General features: G+C 50.1%; 1 protein-coding gene across 1 annotated transcript in view; it reads right to left on the bottom strand.

Moving 5' to 3' along the window:
* The window catches only part of LOC116520557 (SCO-spondin-like), a 122,258-nt gene that overhangs the window by 28,500 nt on the left and 68,882 nt on the right, over window positions 1-24,876 (bottom strand). Inside the window, exons 60-82 of the mRNA XM_032234806.1 lie at window positions 23,505-23,669; window positions 22,791-23,033; window positions 21,854-22,012; window positions 18,630-18,764; window positions 17,830-17,978; window positions 16,727-16,821; window positions 16,588-16,640; window positions 15,828-15,998; window positions 13,471-13,550; window positions 12,728-12,897; window positions 12,567-12,613; window positions 11,261-11,461; window positions 10,162-10,332; window positions 8,567-8,764; window positions 7,286-7,382; window positions 6,967-7,190; window positions 5,255-5,404; window positions 4,696-4,862; window positions 4,299-4,462; window positions 3,207-3,452; window positions 1,840-1,867; window positions 1,349-1,505; window positions 33-242 (exon numbers count right to left, since the gene is read on the bottom strand). Coding sequence (XP_032090697.1) covers window positions 33-242; window positions 1,349-1,505; window positions 1,840-1,867; window positions 3,207-3,452; window positions 4,299-4,462; window positions 4,696-4,862; window positions 5,255-5,404; window positions 6,967-7,190; window positions 7,286-7,382; window positions 8,567-8,764; window positions 10,162-10,332; window positions 11,261-11,461; window positions 12,567-12,613; window positions 12,728-12,897; window positions 13,471-13,550; window positions 15,828-15,998; window positions 16,588-16,640; window positions 16,727-16,821; window positions 17,830-17,978; window positions 18,630-18,764; window positions 21,854-22,012; window positions 22,791-23,033; window positions 23,505-23,669 — 3,480 coding nt within the window. The remainder of the gene's footprint in view (window positions 1-32; window positions 243-1,348; window positions 1,506-1,839; window positions 1,868-3,206; window positions 3,453-4,298; window positions 4,463-4,695; window positions 4,863-5,254; window positions 5,405-6,966; window positions 7,191-7,285; window positions 7,383-8,566; window positions 8,765-10,161; window positions 10,333-11,260; window positions 11,462-12,566; window positions 12,614-12,727; window positions 12,898-13,470; window positions 13,551-15,827; window positions 15,999-16,587; window positions 16,641-16,726; window positions 16,822-17,829; window positions 17,979-18,629; window positions 18,765-21,853; window positions 22,013-22,790; window positions 23,034-23,504; window positions 23,670-24,876) is intronic.

The following is a 24,876-nucleotide window of genomic DNA, read 5'->3' as shown; positions in this document are numbered from 1 at the left end:
TCCCCAGGGGAAGACCGGGGCCCCAAACTTACCTTTACAAGCCGGCAGGTTACAGAAACGCCTCTCCAAATTGGCCGTCAGGATGTCTTGGCACCAGTGCCCACCTTGGCCGGGAGGGTGGTAGGTGCGCAGACGCTGCTGCTGCCCGACCCCACAGCTGCGGGAACACTCGCTCCAGGAGGACCAGGGGTTCCAGGTGCAGTTCAGGCCGAAGCAATCTTTGTCCTCACACACGGGGGTCTCTGGGGAAAGAAAGGAAGAGTGGGTACCCCTCAGAATGGGCACTTTGGATTCTAACCCAGCCAAAAATTCACGCCCGGAAATTATGTCGGCTACATGGGGTTGCCCTTGAAGAGTATTCGGCGACTTCAGCTGGTCCAGAATGCAGCCGCGCGAGCGATCGTGGGTGCACCTCGATTCACCCACATAACACCTATCCTCCACGAGCTGCACTGGCTGCCTGTTGATCACCGGGTGCGCTTCAAGGTGCTACTTGTCACCTACAAAGCCCTTCATGGTATTGGATCTGGGCACTTGAGAGACCGCCTACTGCCAATCACCTCCACTAGACCAATAAGATCGCATAGATTAGGTCTCCTCCGAATTCCATCAGCCAGCCAGTGTAGACTGGCAACTACTCGGAGGAGAGCCTTCTCGGTGGCTGCTCCGACCCTCTGGAGCGAACTCCCCGTGGAGATCCGGACCCTCACCACCCTCCAGACCTTCCGCGCCGCACTTAAAATCTGGCTATCCCGGCTGGCCTGGGGTTAAAGACTCTAACCCCTACTCGAATTGTATGACTGTTGAGTTCTTAAATGATGTAGTGTTTTTATGTTGTAAATTGTTTGTCCTTCCCCCACCCCTTTTGAACTGTGAGCCGCCCTGAGTCCCCCCAGGGAAAAGGGCGGCATACAAATAAAGTGAACTAAGAACTAACTAACTAAACGGCTGGTGATACCACGGTGGCTTTTCTGCCACAACTTCCACAGCCTGCTCTGAGGGGGCAGAGGCAATAGCAGTAGACTTAGCAATAGCAGTAGACTTATATACCGCTTCATAGGCCTTTCAGGCCTCTCTAAGCGGTTTACAGAGAGTCAGCATATTGCCCCCAACAATCTGGGTCCTCATTTTACCCACCTCGGAAGGATGGAAGGCTGAGTCAACCCTGAGCCGGTGAGATTTGAACCGCTGACCTGCTGATCTAGCAGTAGCCTGCAGTGCTGCATTTAACCACTGCGCCACCTTGGCTCAGAGGCAAGCAAGGAAGCCTTTTCCGAGCCATTATGTAGCAATCCCAAGGGCCCCGGCTCCGCGTGCAAGTGAAGCCGCAAACGCAAGAGTTGCCCACCTGTGCACTGCGGCAAGTTGCATTCTCGTTCCTGCACGGTGTCTCCCGCGCAGCCGTTTCCTCCCAGGCAAAACCGCCGACGGGTTTTGACGGCGGGGAGGTCAGGATCGCTGCAGGTCTTGGAACAGGGTGTCCAGGGGGACCAGGGGGTCAGGCCGCCATCCTCAGACCCTGTCGGGAAGGGAGAGAGAGGCCAGCTAGATCAGCAGAGTTGCCAGGCTGAGTTCCCTTCCATCCCACCACCCTCCTCCAGCAAAGGACCAAGCACGGGTGTTGTTTTCCTCCTCCCCCTCCTCCTATTCCGCCTCTTCCTCTTCCTCTTCCGCCTCTCCACACAAACTTTCCTCCCTTCTAGCATTGATAATGTTTCCTAGTTGGGTCATGAAACATCTACAAGAAAACCACCAAGCTCAGAGAGCACCAAGGACCCCACAGTTCTCCTCCTCCTCTCTGCACACCCCACTCTCTTCTAGCCCGCATGATCTTTCCTCCTCCTCTTCCTCCTCTCCACAAACCCCCCTCCTTCCTTCTAGCCCTGATGCTGTTCCCTAGTTGGGTCAGGAAACGTCTGCAAGAATACCACCAAGCTCAGAGAGCACCAAGGACCCCACAGTCCTTTTCCCTCCTCTTCCTCAGCCATGTCAGCAGAGCCACCAGGCCTGAGTTCCATTCCCTCCTACCGTCCTCTGGAAAAGGACTGAGCAAGGGCTCACCTGGGGTTGCTGGGACTGGTCCTATTGTGGTGTGGGTGACTTCTGCAACACAAAATGCATGTCAGGGGGTGGTTAGCAGATTCCCATCATCATCATCATCATCATCATCATCATCATCATCATCATCATCATCATGTTCTGTGTAGAGCACATTGCAAAGACCACCACTGTTTGGAGTTGCCAATTTTTTGACCGTTTTGATTGTTTTGATCATTCACATTTTCTTTGGTTTTTATTTGATTTATTTATTTTTATTTATTTTATTTCTTCAAGTATGAATTAGATAACAGATATAAGTGTAGACATGATTATGAATACATGAAATGAATACGAATACAAGGGAATATTAGGACAGGGACGGTAGGAACGCTGGTGCGCTTATGCACTCCCCCTAAAGACCTCTTAGGAATGGGGTGAGGTGGAATGTAGACAGTCTTAAGATTAAAGTTTTGGGGGTTTGGGGAAGAAGCCACAGTGTCAGGTAGAGCATTCAAGGCATTGACCACTTTGTTGCTGAAGTTGTATTTTCTGCAATCAAGTTTGGAGCAGTTTACCATAAGTTTGTAACTATTGTGAGCTGGTATGTTGTTGTGGTTGAAGCTGAAGTATTCATTGACAGATAGGGTGTTGTAGCAGATAGTTTTATGTATTACGCTTAGGTCGGATTGAAGACGCTAAGTTCTAATTTGTCTAAGCCCAAATTTTCAAGTCTGGTGGCAGAAGGCATTTGGTTACGAGCGGAGGAGTGGAGGCCTCTTCTCGTGAATATCTCTGGAGTCGCCCGATTGTGTTAATGTCCTAGGTCTTGTCGTAAAAACCTCCAGTGTTGGCGCACCCACAACTTCTGCCGGCAATATAGAATATGCTATAGAACAAGGATCCCCAACCCTGGGCTGCAAGCTCATACTGGACCGCGACCTATTGGGAAGCGGGTCACGCAAGTGGCGGACGAGCACGCCTATGCACGAACCTGCATTTGTGCAAATGGTGCACGTGCGCAAACATCTCATCTCCCTCCTGTTGCCGCTGACACAATTACCGATCGTCAGAGGCAGAAAGGTTTGGGACCACTGCTATAGAACATGCTCCAATAAACTAGCTAGCTTGTTATGTAGGGTTCTCTAGCGGTGGAGAAAGCCCAAAACCGCGGTGGCCATTTCTGGCCCTCACCTTTGCAGTCTAGGGTCTGGCAGTATTTGATGTCCGTCCGAGGGCCGACACAATCCTTCCCACCATTAGCAGGCTTCGGACGGGTGCAATCGCGTGTCCTGGTCATGTTGCCCAACCCGCCGCAGGTCAAGGAGCAGGGAGACCAGGCGGTCCATGCCGTAAAACCCCCGTCCACGGGGCAGAGGGTGAACATGCAATCCAGCTGGCCGTTGTGACAGGAGCTGAATGGAGGGGGGGAAAGTGGGGAGGGGCGTCAGGGGGTATCTGCACGGATATGCACGGAGAATTTTATTCTGGGAGTAGAAGGAATCCTTGATGTACGACCACGGTTCAGCCTGAAATATCGGTTGCTAAGTGAGGCAGTTTTGTATCACAGGGGATGCAGCGACAATCGTAAACATGGTGGGGTGGAATGGTCATTTTTTTTCAGAGCTGATTTTGAATGGTCACGAAATGAACTCCTGTAAGTCGAGGACGACCGGTGTCACACATGGGAATGTGGAGGGTACAGCTACAGGCCATCCTCAACCTACGACCATTCATTGAGTGACTATCAACGCTACAGCGGCACTGAAGAAAGTGACTCGGGCCCGTTTTTCACATTTAACGACCGTCGCAGTCTCTCCAGGGTCACGTGATCAAAATTCAGAGGTTCGCCACCTGACTCATATGTATGACGGTCACAGCGTCTTGGGGTCCCGTTGACCAAAATTTGGACACTTTGCAACTGCCACAAACTTATGACAATTGCAGTGTCCCGGGGCTTCACGCGATCCCCTTTTGCGACCTTCTGACAAGCAACCTCAACAGGGAAGCCAGATTCACTTAACGACCATACCACAATAAACTGCAGGGATTCACTTAACAGCTGGCGTAAAATGGGACAGACCCCCGCTTCCAAATTGCCTCATGGAAAAATAGAAATGTGGGGCCATACGCCCACGACATCCGGATTGTCATCATATTCTCTCCAAACTTCGCCCCAGGTGCAGGAAATCTTCCCTCCCCCTCCGGAGGGACAGGAAGCCTGAACCCTGTTTTATGGGGGGGGGGGTTTGGAAACTCACCAGTTGCTGCAGGCGGCAGAGATGATACTGTTGGGGGCGACTTCTTCTTCTGCAGAGACACGTTGGCCATCAGCAGTCAGGATGACCAGAGGCGTATCTGGAGTCTCAGACGAATGTCTCCGAAACCCCTGGAGAACCTCCTCGCTCAGGACGCAGGGGCACTCCTGGGCCAGAAAGGGATATGAATGGGGAGGGGGGAGGTGATATCTTCTTCTCCACCACCATCACCGCCTCTTTCTCTTTGCAAACTCCACTGATGATGTTCTCTAGTTGGGCCAGGAAACGTCTACACGAAAACCATCCAGCACAGAGAGCACCAAGGACCCCACAGTTCTCATCCCTCATCCCTCGTCCTCCTCTTCCTCCTCCTCCTCTTCTTCTCTGTAGAAGTGCCAACCTGGACGCATGCCCCCTTGTGCTGGTAGGTGCCCGCCGGACAGTGGCACCCCTCCTCGCAGCCATCCGAGAAGCAGTCCATCTGCCGGGTGAGGTGGGCGCAGCTATAGGGGCACCCTTCTTCGGCCAGGCACTCCCGGTAGAGGCGGCCCACGGGGCAGCCCACCTCTGAAAGGGGGGAAGGAGTAGATTAGCACCCAGAGGCCATAAACTGCAGACACACACACATCCCAAGGAAGGAAGTTTCTACATTTTTGTCCCTCGTCCTGCTCCAAGCTCATGGACGTCGAGAATAGAATAGAATGGAATAGAATAGGAATAGCAATAGGAATAGCAATAGGAATAGCAATAGGAATAGCAATAGGAATAGCAATAGGAATAGCAATAGGAATAGCAATAGGAATAGCAATAGGAATAGCAATAAGAATAGAATTTTGAATAGAATAGAACAGAACAGAAAAGGAATAGAATTTTAAATAGAATAGAACAGAACAGGAATAGGAATAGAATTTTGAATAGAAAGAAATATGAATCGAATCAAATCCACGCGGCAGACTCACCAAGACAGACGTGCGTGTTGCAGGTCTTGCTTTGCGACGACAAACCCCGGCAATCTGGCTGGCGACAACGTCGGCTTCGCATCTGCTCTCCCCCTCCACAGGAGACGCTGCAGGGGGACCACGGGCTCCAGGGGTCCCAGGCTTCCTCCTCTAGAGGGCGCAAGGAAAAGAGTGGGACATTGGGGGAATTTCCCTGCAGAATGCAACTGTTGATGCCGAATGCTCATCCCTGGGGACCATGCCAGCGTGGGTTTTTTTGGGGGGGGAGGTCCCACAAGCCGTTGCTCCCCCTGGACTGTGCTTTTTGAGGGGACAAGCCAGTTGCCCATCTCAGGGTCAGAAAAAGCACAACAGAAAGGGAGGGGTACTCACCCCCTCACTATAAGGCTGGATACCCTGCTGCTTGCGGGCAGGCAAGCCTGGGAACCTGACAGGCTCCTCCCACCAAATACATTTGCATAGCCCCACCCCTGAAATCAAGAGAAGGCTCGTGCAACGGGACTGGGCGAGCTTCCTCACACTCAGAAAAAGACACACAAGGGAGCAAAGCTTTCTGTACACAAGAAACTATTAGACATGCCTCCCAATCTCGGTCCTTTTAAGCAGCGTGAACTTCAATTCCCAGAATTCTCCAGGCCAGGGGTAATTCTGGGAATTGAAATCTGCCCATCTTGACGATTGGGAAACATGGCTATATGGGGTTGCCCTCAATTTTCAGAATTTCCATTGCTAAACCGAGATGGCTATTCGGCGAGTCATGCCAGATTTGATGACCTTTTGTCGACCACGGTTGTTAAGTGAATCATTGCAGTCATTTAGCCAATCAAGTGGTTGTTAAATGAATTGGGCTTTCCCCATTGACTTTGCTTGTCAAGAGGTCAACAAAACGGGGTTGCATGACCCTGTCATAAATATGAGTCAGTTGCCAAGCATCTGAATTTTGATTTCGTGCTGATGCTGCATTGGCCATAAGTGTGAGGACTGGTTCTAAGTCTCTTTTTTTTCTGGTGCCATTGAAACTTCAAATGGGCACTAAACAAAACATGAACGAAGGCGAATATACGTGTCCCAGGATAATGTTTGCAGGATCCAATCTGTGTTGGTCAGATTTTGTCTTCTGAACATTCGGACTCGGAAATTTGGAAATTTTGTCCTCCAAACATTTGGACTCATGCCGTAGTCCATCTTCAGGGAACCTCCCTCTAGCAGAGTGTGTGTGTGCTGTTCTATGTGTGGTATTTATAGTGCCTGTTGTGAGCATTTAACGCATTTAACATTGCAGCAACTAAGATTGTTGGCCAAGCAGGCCCAAAAACAGCCAGGGAAGTATTTGAAGCCTGAGAAACGAGCCCCTCATCAATCAACAGGAGTGCTGAATTACCACCAGCCTAACTTTGAAGGCGAGGACCGGGCAGCGCAAGCAAACAACAGTCAACCACTTAACAGCTAGACATCCACACACCCCAATCAACAACTAAAAAGCCACACAAACAATGGGCGCCATCTAAATACCACATGTGGAACAGTGCACACTCTGCTAGAGAGAAGTTCCCCAAGGATGGGCTCCAGCCTGAGTCCGAACGTTCTGCATACAAAGCCTCCGGTTCCAGCAACCGAACCAGATTGGATCCTGGAACTCATCAAACAGTCGTAAATTGAGGACTATTCAGAAAAGGTGAGCTTTCACTTATATGGTACTGGTCCAAACTCACCTGGACATTCTTCTGGATTCTGGCACGGTCTCTGCTGTTCACCGCCACCGGCGCAGCCCTGGCCTCCATTTTGTGGTGGCGGATTGCTACATTCCCGGAAACGGTACTGGACACCTTCCCCACAGCTCTGGCTGCAGGGAGACCATCGTCCCCAGCTGGACCACCCACCATCCAGGCGGCACCAGGAGTCTGCCCGGCACTGCAAGTGCCCATCTACACAGGTGCTGAGAAGGAAAGAGGTTTGGTCAGTGGTTTAATTTTGGAGATGTGCAAAATCTGGCAAATTTCAGTTGGACACTCCCTGCCGTCATACACTCACCAGTTCTGGCAGGGTGCATAGATTGTCTCCCCGGGCTGAGCATACTCCCATTTGGGGAGTCCCAACCAGGAGGAGAGGTTCCTATCTTCGGGGACACCTGAAGAAACCAAGAGACGGGTTTGTTAAGTCTGAGGAACCAACAAAACGTGTGGGGTTTATTTCCGAGCAGTTATTTTACTGCTGTGCACCCAAAGACTGAATCTTGCCAGACTAAAGTCTGCAATAGCTATAGATGTCTATGGGGATTCTAACTATAGATATATTCTGAGCACTAATAAAGGAGGAGAATCTTTATAGCTCTGGATTAAAATGAGGGGTCCTTGGGGCTCTCTAAACTTGGTGGTTTTCTTGCAGATGTTTCGTCAGTGCTAGAAGGGAGGAGGTGTGTAGAGAGGAGGGGGAGGAGAGGGAGGAGGAAGAGGAGGAGGAAAAGGAAGAGGAGGACTGTGGGGTCCTTGGTTTTCTTGCAGACATTTCATGACTCAACTAGGGAACATCTTCAGTGCTAGAAGGGAGGGGGGGGTTGATCTCTGTTTATATACAATGCCTTTTGGCTCTGATGCAGAGGTGGGCTGCTACCAGTTTGGATGAACCAGTTGTTACATTATACGATGCCCACTTCTGCTCTGATGCTAGTACGTAGTTGGGTCATGAAATGTCTGCAAGAAAACAACAAAGCTACAAGAGCAGCAAGTTCCCACAGACCTTTTCCTCCACCTGTTCCTCTTCCTCCTCCTCCTCCTCTTCCTCCTCCTCCTCCTCCTTCTCTCCTCAACCCCCCCTCCCTTCTCGCACTGATGCTGTTCCCAAGTTGGGTCATGAAACATCTGCAAGGAAACCACCAAGTTGAGAGGGCACTATGGATCTCTCGCGCTGTGAACTGCTTAGGGAGGACTTGGCCTTGCTCTCTTCCTGCCCACCAGACATTTCAAGCTGTTTTGTCTCTTGGCCCTCTGGGAAAAACCCCGCATTCCACCACAGTGGAGATCAACATTGGCCCCACTGCTTTGGTGACCGGCCCCAACTACCCAAAATCAACCCCCTTACCCTCCGGGACCTTGTAAACTAGAAGGAGTCCCCAATCCCCAGACCGTGAACTTGCACCAGGCTGTGGCATGCCAGAAACTGGAGCATACAAACAAGAAAGCTCCTTCCATGGGATGCAGGCAGCACATGAAACCATGCGTCCCCCAGTCCAAGGAAAAACTGGGGGGGCGTTGCTCGGGGGTCTTCTGTCACCTGTTTGAGACCCAGTCATTTTCCAGGGGCATCTGGACTCACCCAGCCAGGGCATCTGGTACTTGCAACGGCACTGAGATGGTGCCACGCACATCCCGTCCTGGAGCAGCTGTCCATCCGGGCAGGCACAAGCGTGTTGGCACCCGGGACTCTCCACGCAGGCGACATCAGGCTGCTGGTCCTCGCAGGTACGCGGACACGGCTTGCCACAGGGGAAGGAGACCTGGCCACCTCGGCAGTCTAAGGAGACACGAGACGTAAACTGTACTAAACCCCCCTTGTGTTCCTCTCGGTCTTCCCCACGAGTGAGGGTCTGAGGAGCCTTGCTCCGGAGTGGTCCAGGAGGATACGGGACCCTCTTTCCAATTTATCTTATAAAGATTTTATGCCAAAGTTCCAGCAGGGAGGGAGATGTGGCTAGCACGCACATGCGGCCGGCTAGCACGGGTGCATGCGCAGCTCCATTTACAAGAGCGGTGGGCACGCCTGCCCATCACACGCGCAAATGGTGTGCACGCACATGTGGTCCCCCTACACGCGCATGTGGGAACGCGCTCAACTACACTTGCCCACTGCTTCGGTGGCCTGGTTCTGAATGGGTCACGGCCCAGTACTGGGCTGCAGCCCGTGGATGTGGACCCCTGGTTTATGTTCTGTGCATTGTGAAGTCAGTGGTTTCCTCAAGGTTCCCCACGCAAAGGATAAAAACTCGAAATGAGATTGAGCAACCATTTGTTCTAGAACACAGGCGTCAATCTCACCGCATCACATTGCCCTGCCGTGATGTTTCACGACGTTTTTCCCATTCACAGAGTGGACATGGCCTGCATCTGATGCATCTGGCCCACAGGCCACCAGTATGACACCTCTGTTCTAGAGAGTATTGGGTTTTCTGCTTGAGCTGAGGGTCAGACTAGAAAACCTCCAAGGTCCCTTCCAAGTCTGTGAAGTAAGACTACAACATCAAAAACTGTCAACTGAAGGCTGAGCTGGCGCAGTGGGCCTGCATGGGCACATCCTTGGGGTTCCCTGCCTTGCACCCCCATTCCGCCTACAAGCCTAACCCCCAATCTCAGTTCTGTGGGGCCGCCCTGCTTCAACAGGCAGTCCTCAATGTACAACAGTTCATTTAGTGACCATTCGAAATTACAATGGCACCGAAGAGAGTAACTTAGGACTCTTTTTCACACTTACACCATTATAGCTTCCCCACTGTCATGCGATACAAATTCAGATGCTTAGCAACTGACTCGTATTTACAATGGTTGCAGTGGGTCACGCAATCCCCTTTGGCGACCTTCCCACTGACAAAGTCAACGATCCATTTAACAACTGGGTTACTCACTTATGGACTGCACAGATTCACTTTACAACCGAGGCGAGAAAGAGCACCAGATTGGGGTGTATGTGTCAAACTCGCTTAACCGATGTCTCAACAAACAACAGAAATTTGGGCGCTCGACTGCCATCGTAAGAAGAGGATTACCAGTATTGACCAGGTCAACTGGCTATTCTCACGCCGTATTGTTGTTTGCACAGCACTGGGTGAAAACGTGCTATGTTTCTTTCCGAATTCCTCAACACAGCACAGCCTTCAGCCCCTCCTGACTCTCCGCCACCCCGCCGATACTCCTCACCATCGCAGGAGGTAACTCCATCATGGCACTGCCGGCTTTGGTGAGCTTCTCCAGGACACACCGTACCACCGAACCGAGCAGGAGGATTGTTGCATTCCCTAGTCCTCGTTGACACACCGTGGCAGACGTTGCAGGGAGACCAGGCGCTCCACGAGGACCAGCCACCATTGACTGCAAAAGTGCAAAATACAGGAGGGCCGTTTGATAAAGCCACAGTGGCTGGTATAGCCACCCTCCCCCAATATGTACAAGTAGTCCTCATTTAGAGACCGTTCACAGGTATGGCATGTGAAAAATGTGAGCAGTGAATGCATTCACCACCTTTGCAGGTCTCTGAAGCACAGGAAAGTCAGAATCAGATCGTAAGCCTCCTTAGCGACTGCTTGGCTTAGAGACTGCTTTGTTTAATGACCAAATTGTGAATCCCAGTTGTGGTTGCTCAGTGAGGACCAGGTATCTTTGCATGTTTTCAGGGTTTCTGGCCTCAGCAGATCTGGAATTTGGGGTTGTGTAAAACAAAGGTGCAGTTTGGCCCAGTGGTTAAGGTGCCAGGTTAGAAACTGGGAAGCTGTGAATTCTAGTCCTGCCTAAGGCATGAAAACAGGCGATAGATAGATAGATAGATAGATAGATAGATAGATAGATAGATGATAGATAGATAGATAGATAGATAGATAGATAGATAGATAGATAGATAGATAGATAGATAGGCAGGCAGGCAGGCAGGCAGGCAGGCAGGCAGGCAGGCAGGCAGGCAGGCAGGCAGGCAGGCAGGCAGGCAGGCAGGCAGGCAGGCAGGCAGGCAGGCAGGCAGGCAGGCAGGCATAGTTGGATGGATGATAAATACACAGAGAGATAAATGATTGATTGATTGTTTGTTTGATTAATAGAGATGGATGGATGATAAATACATAGAGAGATAAATGATAGATGATTGATTGATTGATTGATTGATTGATTGATAGAGATAGATGATAGATAGATAGATAGATAGATAGAGAGAGAGAGAGAGAGAGAGAGAGAGAGAGAGAGAGAGAGAGAGAGAGAGAGAGAGAGAGAGAGAAAGATAGAGATAGAGCCTCCGTTTCAAGGCTCTCACCTGGGCAGAAACTTGTCACGAGACATGCTCTTCTCTGCAGCTGGACTCCACTGTCTCCGTGATACTCCTGGGCCCCCTCGCACTCACGGCCCCCATGCTGGGGCTTGGGGCAGCTGCAAGTTCGGTAGCGGGTCACCATCTCGCTGCCACATGTCCGAGAACAGGGGCTCCATGGCGCCCAGTCACACCAGCCGCCTGGCACTGGAGGGGGACCAAAAGAGTTCTGTGTTCTTCTCCTTCTCCTCTTTCCTCTACCTCCTCCCTCTTCTTCTCCTTCTCCTTCTCTTCCTCCATCCTCCTCCTCTTCCTCCTTCTCTTCCCCCTCTTCCTTGTGCTCTTTCCTTCTCCTCCTTTTTCTCCTCTTTCCTCTTTCCTTCTCCTTTCCTCCTTCTCATCCTCCTCTTTCCTCTTCCTCCTCCCTCTTCTTCTTCTTCTCTTCCTCCATCCTCCTCCTCTTCCTCCTTCTCTTTCCCCCTCTTCCTTGTCCTCTTTCCTTCTCCTTTCCTCCTTCTCATCCTCTTTCCTCTTCCTCCTCCCTCTTCTTCTTCTTCTCTTCCTCCATCTCCTCTTCCACCTCCTCCGTCCTCCTCTTTTCTCTTTCCCCCTCCTCCTCCTTTCTTCCTCCTCCTCTTCTTTCTTCTCTTCCCATTCCCCCTCTTTCCTCCTTCTCCTCCATCTCCTCTTCTTTCTCCTCTTCTTCCTACTTCCTCCTCCTCCTTCTTCTCCTTCTCTTCTTCCATCTTCTCCTCCACCTCTTCCTCTTTCCACCTCCTCCTCCTCTTTCCCCCTTCCCTTCCTTCTCCTCTTCCTCTTCCCTCCTCTCCCTCCTTTCCTCCTCCTCCGTGTCCTCCTCTTCCTTCTCCCTCCTCCTCCCCCTATCAGCAAACCTCACTCCCTTCTTGCTCTGATGATGTTACCTAGTTAGGTCATGAAACTGTCTAAGCCCTGTATCAGAGGTGGCTTGCTGCCGGTTCAGCTGAACCGGTAAGGGAATTCAGCCCTGGGTGGCAGAACCGGCAACGACCCAGGCCTGTCCCACCCCTGAATCGGTTCCTTCGCTGCTGCTTGGCTGCCGCCATTTTGGACTTCAGTGACTGCGCGCAGAGCCATTTACATTGAACAGTGCATGCACACGCTTTGCACATGTGTGTTGTGAACCAGCAGTAACACTGTCAGCAGCCCATCCCTGCCCTGCACCCCTCCAGCTTTGTTACTCTCAATGCAGGGACTCTGCCTCCCAGCTACATCCTGCCCCATCCAGCCCGGACCTTCGTGCCCCCCACACAGCCCAGTTTGGGGGACTCACCAGAACAGGCCTGGTTGGTGCAAACCAGCTTCCCGTCAGAGCAGGTACTGGGGGGGAAGGAAAGTGGGAGCAGATGAGACCCCCCTGTTGGAATCGGAAGGGCTGCCCCAGTAAAGACATTCCCTCCACCCAGCTGGGCCGTCTCCCCCTGTCTGGCTTACCAATTGTTGCAACTGTCGGCACGGGGCACGACTGCTCCCGGCGGGTACCGTCGTCCAGTGCGCAGGTCTAGACAGGTGCAGCTCGCTTTTTCCACGCACGCCGAGCCGTTCCCATGCAAGACTTTCCCCCCGGTGCAGTAGCAGCCCGGTTCACATGCCCACGCGCAGTGCTGGGGGGCAGTGGGGAAGGGGCGTGGAGAGAGAGAAGCAGGAGGGAGTGGGAATGAGAATGGCTCGGAGACTGAATGCCCTACAGGCTACAGCCTGTTAGGTCTCAAGTAGGGTGTGGGAAGAACTTTATCAATTTTATAGCTGGGTCAGAAATGTGTGGTGTGGTGGCCTAGAGGTAGAGCTCTCGCCTCACAATCAGGAGGCTGTGAGTTCAATCCTAGGTAGAGGCAGATATTTCTCTCTCTGGACATGATGAGAATATATCTGCTGAACAAAACACCACATTGGCGACAATAAAGGCATCCGGCCAGTAAATACTCAGCTCCATTCAGTTGCCCTGACACCATCCCACAAGGGATTACGAGCTCATTGAACGACAAAGTAGAAATTGTAATGTTGAGGCATTGAAGACGCCAAGGGTTTGAGGCTAGATTAGATGCCATCTGAGGGTCCCCGACTCCATATCCCGTTCTGTGTTCATTGTACCAGGCCTGACAGCCCCATGGTTAAAGAAGAGGTGGGGGGGGTGTCTTTGGGTGGAGGTCCCAGAACCGCAAGGGAGATGGGCTTACCACGAGGTCATCACAAGAGCGGGGACAGGGAGGGCCGCAGCGGCTGTAAACCGAGTCTTCCAAAACAGAACAGTTCAAGTCTGGCGAAGAAGGGGGGGGGGTTGTAAAGAAAGAAGAAAAAATGATGAGAAAGAACTCCCCCCCCAATATATTTTCACCCCTGTCCTCCTCCCCCACAGTCCAAAGGGGAGGAGCTTTCCCGCTGTATTGGAGGAGACTCCCCAATTTTCACCCCCCCAACCCGCGAACATCAGAAAGACCCTCCCCCTTGATCCTTTCAGGCAGTCCTCGACTTAAAACCATTCATTTAGTGGCCAAACTTCCAACACCACTGAAAAAACCATTATTCATGACCATTTCCACACTTATGACCTTGCCAGCATTTACACGGGATCAGGATTCAAACTCTTGGCAATGGTCTAGCGTTCCAAAAGGGGTCATGTGATCCCCTTTTTTTGCAATCTCCTGACCGGCCAAGTCAACGGGGAAGCATGATTCGCTTAACGACCGTTGGGCTGACTTCAGCACGGCGGGGATTCAGTGAATGACCAGGGGCAGGAAAGGTCATGAAAGGGGGACAAAGTCACTTAACAACTGGGGAAGCCCGATTCGCTTAATAACCATGTTACTGACTTCACAACCGGGGGGGATTTACTTAAGGACCGTAGCGAGAAACATTGGTAAATGGGACAAAACTCACTTAACAACTGGGAAAGCCAGATTCACTTTGTGACCATGCTACAGACTTAAAAACTGGGGGGATTCACTTAATGACTGGGGCAAGAGAGGTATCTAACTTAAACTAGGAGATCAAGTTCCAGTCCTCATCGAGGAAGGGTGTTTTGGCTGATCAGCCTACCTCGCAGGGTTGTTGGGGAAATTAACAAAGTCAGCCGAAAAACCCCGACTTTGAACCACTCGGAGTGGGTGAAGGAGCAGCGAGGCAGCCCAGCTCCAGGTAGTCCTCAGCTTAACGACGAGAATTTACATGGCTAAGCAAGACGCACATTGTCCCACATTACGCCTTCTTTTTGCTGCATCGCTTCCGTGAATCACTGCAGTTGTTCAATCAGCCAGACTGTCGTTAAGTGAATCCAGTTTGGCAAAGTCCAGGGGGCAATCTCATGACCCTGGGGACGCCGTCAGAGTCATAACGGAGAGTCCGTGGCCAAGCGTCCCACCGGTCAGCGGCGTGAGTGTGGAGACACAGTGACGGTCGTTAAGTGGGAAAAACGACCCTAAGGGATTTTGTTTTTCAGGGTCTTGAACTGGTCACTAAATGTAGCATTTGTTGTACATCAAGGACTCACTGTATCCAACCTTGCTGGTTTTCCGTGACTCACCTGGACACGGGTTCAAGTTGCAGGGCTCCACTTGTGTGGGCGGTCCCTCACAATAGTCTCCGCCCCCTCGGGGGGCAGGGCTGTCGCAGGCTCGGCTCCGGCTCCGCAGTCCCCCTCCGCAGCTGACGGTGCAAGACGTCCAGGGACTCCAAAACCCCCAATCCCCAGCCCCTGCACAGAAGCGGGCTTAGGTTACGGAACTCCCGAAAGGGCCGAATCGCTTGTTCACACCATAGGCTAAAGGTTGGGGAGAGCGATCACGGGAGCTGTATGGGGTGACTATTTTGAGCAGTGGGTTGGACTAGATTACCTCTGAGGCCCCTTCCAATTCAGGGATTCTGTGATTTTTGGGGGGCTTATTTGGCAAAATGTCTGGTTAGTTGACCTTCGAGGTCTTCTAGTCCAACCCTCTGCTCATGCAGGAGACCCTCACAGAATCATATTGGAAAGGACCGTTGAGGTCATCTAGTCGGACCCCCAGCTCCAGCGGGAGACCCTTACAGAACCACAGAGCTGTAAGGGACCTCAGAGCAGAGCAGACCCCTCTGCTCGAGCAGGAAACCCTACACCCATGATGGCGAACCTATTGCCAACCGTGCCATAGAGGCCTTTATGTAGGCACATGCGCCATTGCCAGTTGCTCTTCTGGTTTCTGCCACTGGTCTTTGCTGGAAAACAGCCCTCCCCCCAAAAAAGGCAAAAAAACCAGTGTGTTTTTCAGGACATTTTTCAGGCCGTTTTGGGGGGAATTTTGGGGGGTGTTTTTTGGCCTGTGTTTGGCCTGAAAACCGGCATGAAAATGGTCCTAAAATCAGCCTGAAACCAGCCTGAAAAACTGATTGAAAACTGCCCCAAAATTCGCATGCATGTGAATTCTGGTTTGTGCACCCAGTGCCAAAAAGGTTTGCCATCACTGCCCTATGCCATGTCAGATAACAGACTGCCTGGTCTCTTCCGGGGAAGACCCCGCCCCACCTTTGGGGAAGAGGCGGGGGAGGGGGGAGCAGGACTCACGGGCACATGGCTGGAGTTGGCAGGCTTGGTCCTCGCGTTCCGGACCCAGGCAGGGCAATCCGATCCCGGACGGGGCAGGATCCGTGCAGAAGTGGTGGCGGTTTTGTAGTCCCAGCCCACAGGAGGCCGAGCATTCGCTCCAGGGGGTCCAATCGGTCCACTGTCCGTTCACTGGCATGGGAGGAGAAAGTAGACCACCAGGAGAAGCCCATCGAGATCGGAACTCGGGACAATGAAGGGTGGGGGAGTCTTTGGCCCATGGATTATCCAACCCCCTTCCTTGATAATGTAGACCACCCAGCTCAGGCAGGTACTAGGGAACCCAAGAGCAGAATAACGGAATGATTGGAGCTGGAAGGGACCTTGGAGGTCATCTAATCCAACCTCCCTACTCAAGTAAGAGAGCACGACAAAATAATAGAATAAGAGAGTTGGAAGGGACCCTGGAGGTCATCTAGTCCAACCATCTGCTCAAGCAGGAGACCCTTACAGAATCATGGAATAAGAGAGTTGTAAGGGACCTTGAAGGTCATCCAGTCCAACCCCCTTCTCTCTCCACTCTCTTCCAAATAATAGACTTGGAGAGGACTTTGGAAGTCTTCTATTCTCTTCCTTCCAATGTTGTCATTCTGTATGGGTCTCCTGTTTGAACATGGGGTTGGACTAGATGACCTGCAAGCACCCTTCCAACTCTGTCATTCTGTATGGGTCAAGTCAAGGACTATGAGTAAATATGTCAGAAGCGTAGCGTCCCGCTTACCGTCACCGCAGGCTGCCCGGCTGCAATTTGCCACCTGCCCACCGATGCAAGAACTGCGAAAGGGAGGGGAAAAAATCCAAATTATGCTGGAGTGACAATGGAAAGGAGAATATTGGACCGACAGAAAATGGGAACTGACCAGTTCTCGCAACCTTTGGCCACCGCTTCGCCGGGAGCATAGATCCTCCCCTCTACGGCACACGGGCATTGCTCCATCGGCACACACAGATTGTTCTTGAAGGGGAGAAGAAGTTGCGTTAGGGACCAGACCGGGACAACTCACCCACGGCATCTCGTCTCTGCAGCCAACTAACCACAGCCAACTATCTGCGGCCAACACGCCATGATCAACTTGCTGCGGCCAAATTGTCCCCGCCAACTGGCTGCAATCGACTCACCACAACCAAATCACCATAGCCTACTCCGAAAGTAAGTCGTAGCATGATTTTTACACATTCGCCCAATATAAGCCCTATGTCAGGGTTCCAAATAGCATCCAAAATTAAATCAAAGTCCAAGGCAAAGTATTGCTCAGAGTTCCAATTTATTAAAGAGAGTCATGTTGGCACGTCTGGGAAAACCCGAATCGGAAAGCTTCCCGGTTTTCCCCACCCAGTTGAAAGTTCAAGATCTTGCCCCCACACCCACATGTCCATCCCATGTTCCAATCTCCCACTGCCATGCTGGCAGCTTCCACCCATCCAGTTCCCGCCAGGTGCAAAGGTGCAGAGACAAAAGATGGCCTTGGTTTTCTAGAAAGAATGTTGTTATGGCTACATACCATCCAACTCTGTACAATCCTCCCTCCCATTTCCCCACAATAGGAAATGCATAGTAGAATAATAGAAAGTGGGGCAGGCCTTAGATCCACAAGCAAATATGGCTGCAGGCCTGTTACCTTTCCCTTCAAAATAAGCCCTAATTAAGACCCCACCCACTCCAGGGAGCATGGGTAACAATGAAGCTAGGGATGGGTTGGGCTGGGAGGTGGATCTGTCCTACTACTTACGTTCGGATGGTTTCCAGCCCATTTATTCTGCAGCCGGCAAGTCTTTCCTGAAGGCCTTTGAACCCGATAACAGAGCCCCGGCTGCATCGGCCTTCAGGAAAGCCTTGGAGGCCTCAGAAGAAGTTCCTGAAGACAGTGAAACAGTGATAAGGAGTCCAGGGGTGATGGAAGTGCAAGTGAGGTGAGTCAGTGGACAACACGCCCTCCCAAAAATAAGACCTTGAGGTATTTACCAACAAGACGGTGCCGTTGGGGCAGTAGCACCCCGGCTGGCAGGCCGTCTGTCCAGCGTCTTCATCTGTGCTGAGCTCTGCACAGGAAGCTGCCCCGTCGGCACACTCTCGCCATACTTTCCCCGCCGGACAGGTGCCTGGAATCTCACCTGGTTGGAAGGGACGAGAGAAAGACCTAAGTTATAATTTCACGGAAACATTTTATAACGAAGAATCGACTAAGGGTGTTTGATCCTGGAGAGAACAGAGACAGGGGTCTATAGCGGTTAAGGGTCACCTGCTTGAGGCAGGGGTTGGTCTAGATCACCTCCAAGGTCCCTTCCAACTCTCTAATTCTGTAAGGGTCCCCTACTCAAGGAGGGGGTTGGACTAGATGACCTCCAAGTTCCAACTCTGCTATTCCACAATTCTGTAAAGGTCTTCTGCTTGCTCAGGGGGTTGGACTAGATGACCTCTGAGATCCCTCCCAACTCACTAATTCTGTACGGGTCTTCTACTTGAGAAGGGGGTTGGACTAGATGACCTCCAAATTCCCTTCCAACTCTGTTATTTCACAATTCTGTAAGGGTCTCCTGCCTGAGCAGGGGGTTAGACTAGATGACCTCCGAGGTCCCTCCCAACTCACTAATTCTGAAAGGGAATACAGCTTATAGAAAGGGTTGGACTAGACGACCTCCTAGGTTCCTTCCAACTCTCTAATTCTCTAAGGGTTCCAAAGCTGAGAAGGGGGTTGGACTAGATGATCTCTCACATCCCTTCCCGCTCCGTTCTGATCGATTGATTGAAGCCAGGAAACCCACCTTTGCACGGCTGAAGGTTGCAGGTTGAGAAATCAATCCGGCCCAAGATGGTGATGCCAGCTCTCGTTCGGTTTCGGTAGCCACCCCCACAGGGCACCGAGCAAGCCGACCAGGGTCCCCATTCTACGCTGGACCCTGGATGGGAATCACAAAAAATGGGAAGGGGAAGTGAGGGGGCTGGAAACCCACAACCTATTGAACTCTGTCAGTGGAGAAGGACTTTCAAGCCCTCTCGGCTGTCTTGCTTGGTGGAAAATAGGACTGGTGACCATATGGTGATCACCGTCTTCCGGGAGAAGCTCTCCGGACATGCTCAGAGACTGTGTGCATAGAATCTATGCCTTTTTGGCATCTGTGGCTGCTTGGTGGGAAACCTGAGTTCCAGACTTGAAGACGGGAGAGTCGTAAGGAGGTTCTTAAGAAGAGACTGGAAAGAAGGAGGAGCTGACGTTGCAACGACACGACATGCGATTTGGAGCTCCAAGATCGCAGTCAATACTTTTGCCGCTGGACGGTCCTTTTGGACCTAAACCATCCCGAAGAGACGGTCACAGGGAAGAGTACGTCCTGCTGATCTCAGAAACACCAAAAAGTCCCTGATTGATCCAGGAGAATCTCTTTTTGCCGGCAACAGAAGTGCAGCCATTAAAGCTACTGAAGTTGGGACAACTCCAGAACAGGCGGAAAATGGAAAGAGAAAGTGATAAAATCTTATTATTATAAAAGAGATCAACCCCCCCCCCCAAAAAAATTAAAGCTAAATTAAGTTTGAAAACAGAAGAGAACAAGCGGCGAAATTAAGCTACATTAGACAGTGTGTTATCCGTTTTTTTAAATTTTCTTTTACAGATGAAACTTTTGCAAACGTTTCCGATTCTTTAAATTGAACAGATTAGTTTTTCTTCTACTAATTTTTATATTCTTTTTTTTATATCTATGGATTAAAATATTTTTCATTTTTATAATGCTGGATTGGATGGCTTTTTTTTGCTCCATTTAAGAATTTTGTTTTCTTTAAGCCAGGAATAGATTATGCCAGACTAATCTTATTGTATTCTTTGATAATGTGACAAAATTAGTGGACCAGAGGAATACCATTGATATAATTTACTTGGACTTCAGTAAGGCATTTGATAAGGTAGACCATAACCTACTACTAGATAAAGTAGAAGAATGTGGGTTAGACAGCATCACCACCAGATGGATTTGTAACTGGCTGACCAACCTCACTCAACGTGTAGTCCTCAATGGAACTGCATCTACATGGAGGGAAGTATGCAGTGGAGTTCCCCAAGGCTCTGTTTTGGGCCCAGTATTCTTCAATATCTTCATCAATGATTTGGAGGAGGGGATACATGGGGAACTCATCAAATTTGCAGATGACACCAAGCTGACAGGAATAGCCACCACTCCAGAAGACAGGCTTAAGATACAGAAGGATCTTGACAAACTTGAACAAACTTGGGCACTATCTAATAAAATGAAATTCAATGGTGAAAAGAGTAAGGTTCTACATTTAGGCAAGAAAAACGAAATGCACAGGGACAGTATAGGTGGTACCTTGCTCAACAGTAGTAACTGTGAGAGGGATCTTGGAGTCCGAGTGGACAACCATTTAAATATGAGCCAGCCGTGTGCAGCAACTGCCAAAAAAGCCAACACAGTTCTAGGCTGCATCAACAGAGGGATGGAATCAAGATCACGTGAAGTGTTAATACCAGTTTATAAGGCCTTGGTAAAGCCACACTTGGAATTCTGCATTCAGTTTTGGTCACCATGATGTAGAAAAGATGTGGAGACTCTAGAAAGAGTGCAGAGAGAAAAGCAACCAAGAGGATTAGGGGACTGGAGACTAAAACATATGAAGAACGGTTGCAGGAACTGGGTATGTCTAGTTTAATAGAAAGAAGGATTAGGGGAGACATGATAGCAGTCTTCCAATATCTCAGGAATTGCCACAAAGAAGAGGGAGCCAAACTATTCTCCAAGGCAGCTGAGGGTAGAACAAGAAGCAATGGGTGGAAACTAATCAAGGAGAGAAACAATTTAGAACTGGGGAGGAATTTTCTGACAGTGAGAACAATTAATCAGAGGAACAGAAGTTGCCTCCAGAAGTTGTGAAAGCCCCAACATTGGAAATCTTTAAGAAGATGTTGGATAGCCATTTGTCTGAAACAGTGTAGGGTTTTCTGCCTAGGCAGGGGGTTGGACTAGAAGACCTCCAAGGTCCCTTCCAGCTCTGCAACAACAACAACAACAACAACAACAATAATAATGATAACAATAACAATAACGATAATAATAATATAAAGAAGATATAAAAGGAATACAAAGAGGGCTATAATAACAGAGGGAATGGAAGTAACACTGCCACTTGGAGGCTGGAGGCTTGGAAGTCTTGGAAATATTGTCTTTTCTTTTTTCTCTTTGATCATTTGACTTTGCATTTCAAGGTTCCTCAGCTTGTTTACAGAGAGTGATAGTGAGAAGAGCATGGGTTATTTATACAGGTGCTCTTCAGGAGCTTTATTGGCAGTGGGTTGGAGTGAAAACAAAGCCTTGTCTTGAAAGATTATAAATGAACTTGCTTTAAATTTAATAAAAGTTTTGAATGCCAGAGTGGCAGTGTTTACAAGTTGGAAGAATGATGCAACATGAAAAAGAAACCTTAACATTGCAATAGATTATATTTGAAATTCAAAAATTATTAGAAGTAACAGAGAAAATTGAGAAGAGATTGGAGAACATAGATCGTAGAACAGTAAAAGTTGATGGAAAAAATGAGGATGTTTATCAAATGAAGAAAGTGGAGGTCAGAGTTCTAAAAACTGAAGGAAAAAATAAACAAAGAGACAAGAAAATTGTTGATACTGACAGTGAACTGAGCGTGGTTGGAAATGGAAAGAGTGGAATATGGAAAGGGGAGATAGATGGACTGGAGGTCTACCCCAGATTTCAAAGTATAGAAGAAGAAAAAGAGAGAAGAATGGATGGAACTAAGGGCAGAAATTTTGTCAGAAGCACTAGTGATAATCAAAAATAAGCTGATCAAAGAAGCAGATGGAGGGTTTCGAGCTTATACAAGACTAGAAGATCTCCAAGGTCCCTTCCAACACTGTAAGTCTGTCATTTTGTAAGGGTCTCCTGCTCAAGCAGGGGATTGGGCTAGATGACCTCCAAAGTCTCATCCAGGTCTGTTAGTCTGCTCTCTCCCTCTCTCTCACCTGGGCATGGCTGTAGGCTGCAGAATTCAATCTCCACCTTGGAGCCCTGGCATTTCTGTCCTTCCAGCTCGGGGGCATCACGGTACCGCCGACGGGTACCCACATTGCAAGTCCGGCTGCAGGAGCTCCAAACGGACCAGGAGGTCCAGCTACAGTTGCCTGTCCAGGAGGAGAAGGAACATGAGACGACCGTCAGGTAGAACTAGAATTTACCTGTCTATCCACCTGGGGAAGCCCAGTACAGCACCTAGAAGGTTTCAGGATCCATGAGGCAAAGGAGATTTCATTGAGGTGTCTCCAAGCCAGCATGCTTTAAGAGGGGTGGACTTCCACTCCCAGAATTCCTCATGCTTTAAGAGGGGTGGACTTCAACACCCAGAATTCAGGAAGTTGAAGTCCCCACATCTTAAAATCATCATGATTGAGAAACACTGCCTTCTGATCCACATGGCTGCCACTCCCATTCTCCCCTGTAAGGGCAGTGGATAATGGGAACTGCATCCTGACTCTTCCAAAGGGCGATTCCATCTGCGGAACCTTACAATCCCCACTTTGATTCTAAAAATTGTCCGGTTTCAAAACTGGTTTCTAAATTTCTCAATAACTGGATGATAGTGGATGAAGGTGTCGGTGGGTAGGGGTCCTTTGGGTCCTCCTGCCCCCCTTATGGGAAAGGTCATGACCCCACCTCCACTTCCAGTAATTTAAAAGTTACCTGGACAAGGTTCTGTGCCGCACACCATCGCCCCCTCCTGGCAGGTGCTAGAATGGAAAAATGCTAACCTTCAGCATCCGGCAAGCCAGGAGCAACTGGGGCACCTGTAGTGTCTACCCTTCCCCAATTAAGCCACATCATGTCCCCTCCCCCAAAAAACAGTCCCTCTTGGAAGGGAAGGGAAAAGGGGGGAAGTTTTTCCAATTTCCTACCAGTTGTTACAAGAGTCTCGGCGGATGGTGCTGCCCTGCGGGTAACTCTCCCCTTGGTAGTAACACGGGCACTGGCTGAGCGGCACGCAGGATCCGTTCTGGAGGAAGAGACCCTCAAGGCAATGGCAGCCATCCCGGCACGGGGAGGCACACTCCACCTGGGTGCCCCGGTCCAAACAGAGCCGGGGGCAAGCGCCTCCTTTCCGCCGGCACTCCTCCGCTGTCAGGTATACCATGTTGGCCGGGCACTGAGCTGCGGGCGGAAGAACGAACAAGAGGTTCACCCGGGTTGTCCAGGCACAAGGGCCGGAGATGGACAACCCCCATTCTGCGGCCCGGAGGACTCCTGCTTGGGCAGAGGGGTTGGACTAGATGACCTCCAAGGTCCCTTCTAACTCTGTGATTCTGTAAGGGTCTCCTTTTCGAGTAGAGGGTTGGACTACATGACCTCCATAGTGTCTCCCAACCTTATTTAAATTAAATTACTTTATATTACATTAAATACATTAAATAAAAATTAAAAATTCAATTATGTTAAGTTACATTACAAATTAAATTAAATTAGTTAATGTAATTACCTTATGCTACATTACATTAAATAAATTAATGTAATTAACGTATGATAGGTTACATTAGATAAATTAAACTAGATTAATATAAAAATATAATTCAATGTAAAAATACAATTCAATATAAAAATTAAATGTAAATGTAAAACCGATACCTCTGCAGGGATGCGTGTTGCAATCCCGCGTCTGGATCAGGGGTCCTGAGCAGCCTGGACCCCCATAGGAAGGCTTGGAGCAGGTGCGGTCGCGAGTTTGAACTCCGGAGTCACAGAGCGCAGAGCAGGGAGACCAGCCCGACCAAGGAGTCCAGATCCCCTCCACTGCACAGAGATATTGGGGAGGGGGGCATGAATCAGGACACGTCCAGGGGATTTAAGGCCCAGTCCTCCTTCCCCACTGGCCTAAATTACTGTATTTTTCAGAGTATAAGATGCAACTTAGTTTTTAGGGAGGAAACGAGTGAGAGAAAAATCTGCCTCTGCCTACCAGCATCCATCGGTAGTCATCTGGCTAGGAACATTGCAGCAAATAGCGAACAGCAAGGTCAGCTGCAACATATTATCGGAGCCTGATTCAGAACGAGCAGCTGATTGGCGGTTTGATTGGTCTCCTGGAATACCCCCAAAGAGCTGTTCCAGGCTGCAGGGATTGCCACAGACCATCGCCGCCTCCGTGCCTCACGTTTTTGACCTCTTGTGCCTTGCGTTTTTGGCCTATTGTGCCTCAGGTTTTTGGACTCTTGTGCCTTCCATTTTTGGCCTCTTGTGCCTCATGTTTTTGGCCTTTTGTGCCTCGTATTTTTGGCCTCTTGTGCCTCGTGTTTTTGGCCTCTTGTGCCTTGTGTTTTTGGCCTCTTGTGCCTCATGTTTTTGGCCTCTTGTGCCTTGTGTTTTTGGCCTCTTGTGCCTCGTGTTTTTGGCCTCTTGTGCCTTCCGATTTTGGCCTCTGTGCTTCGTGTTTTTGACTTCTTGTGCCTCATGTTTTTGGCCTCTTGTGCCTCATGTTTTTGGCCTCTGTGCTTCGCGCTTTTGACCTCTTGTGCCTCAAGTTTTTGGACTCTTGTGCCTTCCATTTTTGGACTCTTGTGCCTCGTATTTTTGGCCTCTTGTGCCTCGTGTTTTTGGCCTCTTGTGCCTCGTGTTTTTGGCCTCTTGTGCCTCGTGTTTTTGGCCTCTTGTGCCTCGTGCTTTTCGCCTCTTGTGCCTCGTATTTTTGGCCTCTTGTGCCTCGTGTTTTTGGCCTCTTGTGCCTCGTGTTTTTGGTCTCTTGTGCCTCGTGTTTTTGGCCTCTTGTCCCTCGTGTTTTTGGCCTCTTGTGCCTCGTGTTTTTGGCCTCTTGTCCCTCGTGTTTTTGGCCTCTTGTGCCTCGTGTTTTTGGCCTCTTGTGCCTCGTGCTTTTCGCCTCTTGTGCCTCATATTTTTGGCCTCTTGTGCCTCGTGTTTTTGGCCTCTTGTCCCTCGTGTTTTTGGTCTCTTGTGCCTCGTGTTTTTGGCCTCTTGTCCCTCGTGTTTTTGGCCTCTTGTGCCT

Source organism: Thamnophis elegans, chromosome Z (genome assembly GCF_009769535.1).
Source record: "Thamnophis elegans isolate rThaEle1 chromosome Z, rThaEle1.pri, whole genome shotgun sequence".
Taxonomy (NCBI): Eukaryota; Metazoa; Chordata; class Lepidosauria; order Squamata; family Colubridae; genus Thamnophis; species Thamnophis elegans.
This window is presented reverse-complemented; position numbering and strand designations above follow the sequence as displayed.